General features: G+C 43.0%; 1 protein-coding gene across 1 annotated transcript; it reads left to right on the forward strand.

The window, feature by feature from the left end:
- LOC115051532 (ribonuclease inhibitor-like) lies at nucleotides 1-4,439 on the forward strand. The gene is made up of 4 exons (XM_029514980.1): nucleotides 1-260; nucleotides 813-986; nucleotides 3,012-3,052; nucleotides 3,886-4,439. The coding sequence occupies exons 1-4, from the start codon at nucleotides 1-3 to the stop codon at nucleotides 4,200-4,202; spliced, it is 792 nt and encodes a 263-aa protein (XP_029370840.1). The 3' UTR covers nucleotides 4,203-4,439.
- The last annotated feature ends 3,910 nt before the right edge of the window (nucleotides 4,440-8,349 follow it).

An 8,349-nucleotide genomic window follows, 5' to 3' on the forward strand; every position in this document is an offset into this window, starting at 1 on the left:
ATGAGCTGCAGTTTGTCAGAGATCAGCTGTTCTTCTCTGGTCTCAGCTCTGAAGTCCAACCCCTCCAATCTCAGAGAACTGGACCTGAGTGAGAACGACCTGCAGGATTCAGGAGTGGAGGATTCAGACCAAGAGGATTCAGACCAGGAGGATTCAGACCAGGAGGATTCAGACCAGGAGGATTCAGACCAAGAGGATTCAGGACTGGAGGATCTTTGGGGTTTTCTGGAGAGTCCTCACTGCAGACTGGAGACTCTGAGGTCAGACTCATGTTTTATTTCTGCTCTCAGATTAATATGATGTTACAGTTGTTGTGACTCTGACCTGCAGACAGGTCTTATCTGTAATGTCATGTCAGGCCAAGACATTTCATCTTCAAATTATGTGAATGATGTTTTTGGTTTTCTGTCTAAAACTTCTGCAGCTTGTTTGTAGACTGTTTGACTGGTTTTAGAGTGGACTTACCTGCCAGAGCTCAGATTGTTATACAGGAGTTCATATGTGGCAGAATCAGAGATAGAAATAAAGTTTGGCTGACTCTGCTGTTTGGTTATTTCTGTTGTGTTAAAATCACAATGTTGACAGTTTGAGTAAGTTCAGGTTCTTTCAAGTGTTGTTTCATTTTCTCATTAAATCTTGTCACTGTTTGTATTTGACTGTTGTGAAGCTGCTTCCTGTTGGTTCAGCTGTTTGACTTTCATTTTCTAAACTTCTACTTTCTAAACCTTCAGCTCTGAACAGATGCTGAAACACTGAGCGCTTTCAAGCAGGAACTTTGTCTCCTAACTTCACATCTTTTATTCTTTACTCAGGTTGAGTCGCTGCAGTCTGTCAGAGATCAACTGTTCTTCTCTGGTCTCAGCTCTGAAGTCCAACCCCTCCAATCTCAAAGAACTGGACCTGAGTCACAACGGCTTGCAGGATTCAGGACTGAAGGAACTGTGTGGTTTTCTGGAGAGTCCTCACTGCAGACTGGAGACTCTGAGGTCAGACTCATGTTTTATTTCTGCTCTCAGATTAATATGATGTTACAGTTGTGGTGACTCTGACCTGCAGACAGGTTTATATTTATGAGGGAAAATCCTCTTCAGGGTTCAAACATTTAAACTGTACACAGATACATTTTTATTCTTTTCACAAGTAATAATGCTACATAATACATCCATCAACAAGGGAAAGACCATGTGACAGCTTGGCTAGACAGCTGACAGGAGGCAGAGACCCCAAAGGTGCTGCCGCAGGCTGGCAATCCATGCTAGCAGTGGCGAGGTTTAGTAGCCCTGTCACAACCGGCACGAGCTACAAGTCAGGTAAGGGAAACACCAATAAGTCAGCGAGAGCAGGGGTGGAAGATGACTCACAGGCAGACTACATGGTAACAGATACCGGAACGGATAAGACTATGAGCTGGATATGTGACTCAGCGAAGGATAGCGGCACGAACCTATTCTCTGGGACTAGAAGCGGGCAGAATAGTGTGAAGAGCAAAGTGAGCGTGGCCGGAGGGAATAAAAATGGTAGATTAGAGGGAAAGAAGCTCCAGGTTTGTTCTTTGGGTTGGCAGAAAGTAACATCGGTTAGAGGCCTTAGAGTGCATCAGGGAAGAATGAGATGTGTGGGGAAAGGAAGGGGAGTGATCGTCGATCAGAACTTTTTCAGAAGTCAATTGAGTAAGTCGGATGAAATCCAGCGACAGGTAGAAAAAAACCCACAGTTCGGAGGATATCAACAACACAGCCACTGAGGTGGAGGGAGGAGGTCATAAGAAGGGATGCAGCTGATATTGGAGTGAACAGGCCAGTCAGACAGAGAGATATGGAGCAGAAAGCTGGAGTTAAATGGCCTGGGGCAAATAGTGGCAAGAAATGGGAGACAGTCAACAGGGACTTGTCAATAATTCTGAGCAGACTAGGAGGAAACGCAAGCGATAGATTAGAGAAAATGGGAGACATAATTCACTCCTATGGTGTCGAAAGAGTTGGGATGCGAGATAGAAAGAGTGTTGAAAGAGCACGGGTGGCTAAGTCTAGACGGCAAAGGGAAATTAAGAAATTGGACTTACCTGCCAGAGCTCAGATTGTTATACAGGAGTTCACATGTGGCAGAATCAGAGATAGAAATAAAGTTTGGCTGACTCTGCTGTTTGGTTATTTCTGATGTGTTCAAATCACAATGTTGACAGTTTGAGTCAGTTCAGGTTCTTTCAAGTGTTGTTTCATTGTCTCATTAAATCTTGTCACTGTTTGTATTTGACTGTTGTGAAGCTGCTTCCTGTTGGTTCAGCTGTTTGACTTTCAATTTCTAAACCTTCAGCTCTGAACAGATGATGAAACATTGAACGCTTTCAAGCAGGAACTTTGTCTCCTAAAGTCACATCTTTTATTCTTTACTCAGTTTGGAGGACTGCGGTTTGTCAAAGATCAGCTGGTCTTCTCTGGTCTCAGCTCTGAAGTCCAACCCCTCCAATCTCAGAGAACTGGACCTGAGTAAAAACGACCTGGAGGATTCAGGACTGAAGGATCTGTGTGGTTTTCTGGAGAGTCCTCACTGCAGACTGGAGACTCTGAGGTCAGACTCATGTTTTATTTCTGCTCTCAGATTGGCAGGTGGCGTATCAAAACAACTCCCAAAAATACTGTTCCAGGGATCTGACTGATTCAGAGCCACCGCTTTATTAAATGTTTTGATCTCAAACTTTAAACCTCACCTGCTCCAGAGCTGGTTTCCACCATGATTCCCACCAAGCATTGATTGGCTTAGCAAATGTTGGTTTCCAGAATGTTAATAATAACTAGTAATATTAAAGTGAACATCCTATTGTGAGACAAGCGACAACTCACACTTGTCTGATCGGGCTCTGGAAAGTTTTCTGATTAGAATATTGATACAGGATCACTTTATATTTATCTGCTGAGACTGATGTGGGATCATCGCCGTCTGTTTTTTGATAAGCTAGCTCTGACTGAACCTCAGTATGTTCCAATCACTGTCTGTTGTTTTTGTCTCTGCAGGCTCAGTGACAGAGTGATCAAAGTTTCGACAGAGGAAACCTGTGAGTACTGAACCTCTGAGTCCTGTTCGCCAAACTGACTGTGCTCTGTTCATCAAGATCTTTATTCTTTATTTATTCTTTATTCTATATTACGTTTCAACAACAGACTGTTAGAAACCTGGATCCTTAAAGTCTGAACATGTTAGGACCGCATGGCCGCCTGGGCCTGATCACATGATCATATTCAACATGAGTAACAATATTATCCTACATGTTGCTTGATCATTTTATATATTTACATTACATTAAAGGTTTCGGGCAAATTTCAACTAAAAGTTACAAACCATATTATTTCAGATTTATTTTCACGTGTGGAGGTTTAAATTAATAATAGTAATATATAACAGCTGAACGTGGTTCCTTTCAGTAAACATGGTGATTATTATATTTAGGTTATTTTCTGATCATCTTAATCTGTTCATCCACGCAGAGCTGATCCCAGATTGATTTTAATTTCACCTTCTGCAGCACAGCAGCTGTTTATCAGTCAGTCTATAGATACAACACGTGCCCGCAGCTGGTGACTTTCACTGAACAAAGGCAGCTGCAGACTTTAAAATTCTACAGACTGAGTCCACTCAGCAGATTTTCGGACCCGCCAATAGAAAACCAGAATCACCTGAAAGGGAAGCGATGACGGGAGGTTCTGAGCTGCTGCTGTTGGACTCTGCTCCTCCTCCTCCTAAAAATTTTAGCGGAAAACCTCAACAATCCTCTCTGTGTTAGATCGAAATCACGACATGTCATCTGAAATCTGACATTAGATCAGTGTTTTAAAGTGCTGGTTGTTATTGGTGATTGTTAAAGAAGCCTTTCATCTGGTTTCATGTTAGGTCCGAAAAGGGAAACTGTTCAAAGCAGCCTCCCAGCTGACGACGACCTCCAACCAGAAAAGAGGCTGCGTGCTGTTCGGGCAGAGTTCATTAAGAGAGTGACTGACACTGTACTCAACCAGCTTCTGGATGAACTATTTGATCGTGATGTTATCAGCGATGAAGAGATGGAGTCAGCCAGAGCAAAATCCAGACCAGATAAAGCCAGAGATGTGATCGACTCAGTGAGAAGAAAGGGAAGAGAAGCCAGCTCATTTCTGATTGCTGCTCTCTGTCAGCTGGATAAATGTGTTTCCAGAGAGCTCTCATTAAGATGAAGCCAAAGACACAAACTCTCTGAGGGTGGATGGAAATATTAATATGCAAAGTTTCGCTGTAAAGTCTCCATTCTTAAGTACTTATGTTTAACTCTAAAAAGAAATTCACTTGTTGTTCTGGGGAAAATACCCCCACTGGGATTTATTTTCCAACATTTGTAATACGTTAAAATGTGTGTCAGTGTTTGCTGTTGGGAGCCGTTTTTAAAGGAAAAATAAAGGTCAAAAAAAGAGCCAGTTATTGTTTAGTTTATTTTCATTCCTCCTTCAAATCTTTATTTGTATTATTATTATTATTATTATTTTTTTTTTTTTTTGCTGCGTTTCAACTCCTTAACGCTTTGAGCTGCAAAGAAGCATCACAATGTTCAGCTCATTCAGAAACAAATGGAGAATAAAGTTGCTTCCTCCCGGCTTCTATCCAGGGACCTTTTGATTGTGAGGTGAACGTGACAACCACTACGCTACGGAAACTGGGCAACAGGAAAACAGTGGGATAGCAAAATCGCTAATTGGCCGTCTGTTACAGGCCGGAGTGTTGACACATGCACGTAATCAAAATGAATGGTCTTGTTAAAGTGTCTCATACTGCTCCACACAAACGGGACTGACGGTCTTTTGTCCCCTCAGCTGAAAGCTGAAGGAGGTAAAGTGTCCACAGCAGAAGCCCTGCGGGGGGTTTCGTCACCACAGGGGTTCGAACCACCATCCTTTCGGTCAACAGCCGAATGCCACACGTTGTCCCAACGGTACTGTTCAGCTCCTGGTTTGGTTATATTCCGTTTTTGATTTAAAGCGGCACCCACTGGCCCGTTCCTTGGTTTATCCTTTGCTTGCCCGTTAACCCCATTTTTCTAATTTGACTCACGATTGATCCATCAAGACCAACTCCGTGCGGTAATATTCATATAAAATGAGAATAAATGGCCAAATAAAATTAAAATAGATGAATACATACAAAAAACAAATAAATAAAATACATGCAATAGTTAAAACAACACGTGAGCAGAACAGCAGCTGCTTCAGTTCAGGATGTGCTCAGGCAGCAGTCAGAGCTCCGTACACAACAACAGTCCTGCTTCTGCTTACCAAAAAGGCTCCTGCTGTGTTTAGTTCACTTGTTGCTGTATCTCCAAGAAAGAGCTAAAGTGCTAACACGCTAACATGCTGTATTTAACACGTTGGAGCTAAGCTTTGCTGTAATGGCTCGACTTACTTGGGACTAGAAAAACAACAAACCTACAGGCCGCGAGGCGGCCGACACACGGGATTCAGAGCTCAGAGGGCGAAGCATTACACCGACGGAACGACATGGCGCCGCGTGAGGTTTGCCGTCTGGTTGCGTTATCTGCAGCGTCTGGACAAGTGAAGCCGGAGTAACTGTAATTTTGTGGTTCGCGCTGTGTTTAGGAGAAGGAGATTTGGTGTATTTTGGACTTTACTCCACAGCCGTGAAGTGCCTGCCTGGTTAAACAGGAGGTCCTGGGTTCAAATCCCAGCAGCGCCTCTTTGAGGAAAGTTTAAGGCTGTTGAAGTTAACTCATGTGACTTCCTTAGCAAAAGTTTCATTAAAGTCAGTCAGTTAACAGCACAGTCCTCATGTCTCCCTTTGGAGCAGCCTGAAGTTTTGTGGAAAACAAACCAGGTCCTATCCAACAAAAACAACTGAGTGGACTTTGGACCTGAGCTGCTAACAGGCTGAATGAGTTCACAACCAATGCAGATAAAGGTTGTTTATGTTAGCTGGCTAAAAGCAAAAATAACAAACAACTTTTGGCTTTTCATCAGCTGTAGGTTACAATCAATATCAAAAAGAAATGAACACTTGAAACATGTGACTAATTACACACAGTAATATATTATATGATGTATATATAAGTTCTATAACTATATTATTTTTACTTTCTGAATTGAATAAAAATAAATATTAGAATATAGAAATAAATCCACTTTTTGATCATATTCTAATGTAATCACATGCACCTGAAATGGGGGGCTGTCTTAGAAGCAATTATTTTTGAACAGGTCAGGAATCAAAAAGTGGTTGAATATATTTATCTTACAGCTTTTTACGGGAATAGTTGTGTTTTGTCCCATTTACAGTGATTACTATTGATTACTGATTCTATTTTAAAGTGACTTCCCCAACACTGTACGACGGTGCTGACTGCTGCAGTAATGCTGCCTTTAATAGAAGTTTAGGAACATTTGACGAAAGAATACATTTTGATGTCGATTAGAAACGGCTGTTTGTTGTTTATCACTTGTTAGGATCCCCGTTAGCTGTCACTGAGGCAGCAGCTACTCTTCCTGGGGTCCAAATGAAAATGCACATCTGCAGTCAAACAGGTTCAGGTCTCATTTCAGCATGAAGAAGCAATATAAAGTATAAAAGGCATTCATGGGGGAGACCTAGAATCCGTGATGTGTGACAGGAGCTCAGCCATCACACTCAACTGATGCTGTAAACAGGATCCAGCGGAATGGAGGTATCTGGCAGTGGTGGGATTTGTACCCACGCCTCCGAAGAGACCGGCGCCTTAATCCAGCTAAAACACCGATCTGGCTGATGAAACCTTTTGGATGAGATGAGGCCGTTGATAATGCTGCCTGTCCTGCTGAATTTAGGTCACCTGCACTTTTGGCAACAGTCAGAGCTCCATACACAATAACAGCACTGAAGAAAAACACTTTAAACGTGAGCTCTGTGTCACATTCATGCAGCTTGTGTAGAAACAGTTCATTCCATCAGACACCTGAAACACCTCCTGCGTGGAGAAACTGTCAGCGTTTGGATGAACGATACGCTGTTTGGTTCTGAGCTGATCATCATATGTCGCGGGTTCGTTTCTGAAGTGGGACCAATGATGGCTCAGACGACAAAACTTCAGTGTGGTGATATTTATTCACACCAGATTCCCAGGCCGCAGTGACAAAGTGGCAAAAATATTTACAGCGCAGAACGGAGAAGAGAAAAAAAAATATTTACAGGACATGTTTCAAATGGCTTCAACTGGTGGCTAGTAACCCACGTTGCCACTTAGCCAAGAAAAAAAAACTTCCTCCATGAGCAGATCTCCCCCTTAAATACTATTAGCCCCTCCCCTGGGAAATCCATTTAACAAACTGTGGTGTTTTAACGACACCTAATGACCTAATTAGTAACACAAAAACATAAATTCAGAAATAAATTCTAGAAATCCCCTTAAATGAAATTGGCACTAATCGCCCTCCATACAACTGTTGCCAAACACCCCCAAACCAGAATAATTTAAAAAATATTAGTCCATTCAACATTAATGGAGTGGTCCGTGGTCACCTGACCCTCTGAAGCGTGCCGCCTCGCTCTCTTCAGGGCGTTTGCGCGCTTTGCGTTCCCGGCCCTGGCGCTCTCGGGTCGCACCCCGGTCAGCATTCAGCCTTTGTGTTTACATCTGAATCACATGTGATTTTGTTGGGGACCTTTAGTGTGTGGGGTGAACACAACAACCACTACACTACGGAAACTGCTGGGAAGTCCTGGAATTGGAACTAGAAGTGATAAACGACATTCTCAGTGTTTTGCTGTTAAAAAACTCCTGGCATTTTCCTGTTCTCAGACCAGTTCTGATTCCTCTGTCAGTCTCTGCTGGATGAAGCTCTCGTCTCCCCCTCCCAGGAACATGGTCCAGAGTCTGGACAAGCTGCTGCTGCAACATCTGGATCATCAGGAAGCAGCTGATCCTCCATCAACACACACCTTCCTCTTCACTGCCACCTGTGTAGAGAAGAAGAGAGCAGATCCATCAGTGTTTCCTGACTCTGTCCATCAGCTGTCAGTCAGTGATGCAGATCCAGCATAAAGACCTGCAGGGACTTCAGTCCTGTTCAGTCCAGATGTGCAGCAGCTGCTTCCTCTCAGCTCATGTTAACGTGTTGGAGTGAACACACTGAGCTGGAAACTCACAAACAGTCTCAGCTCAGATCTGACAGTTTGATGGACGAGGACCAGAATCTGAACATCTCTGAGTTCTTCAGCTGGAATCTGCTTCATTTGATGGTCACATGATCACAACAGTCCTCTGACTGATCTGATTGGCTGACTGTTTTCTCTCTGTCTTTCTGTCTAATTCTGAAATCTGTTTCTGTTCTCCGCTCACAGCTTCAC

The sequence above is a fragment of the Echeneis naucrates genome, chromosome 2 (assembly GCF_900963305.1).
Source record: "Echeneis naucrates chromosome 2, fEcheNa1.1, whole genome shotgun sequence".
Lineage (NCBI taxonomy): Eukaryota > Metazoa > Chordata > Actinopteri > Carangiformes > Echeneidae > Echeneis > Echeneis naucrates.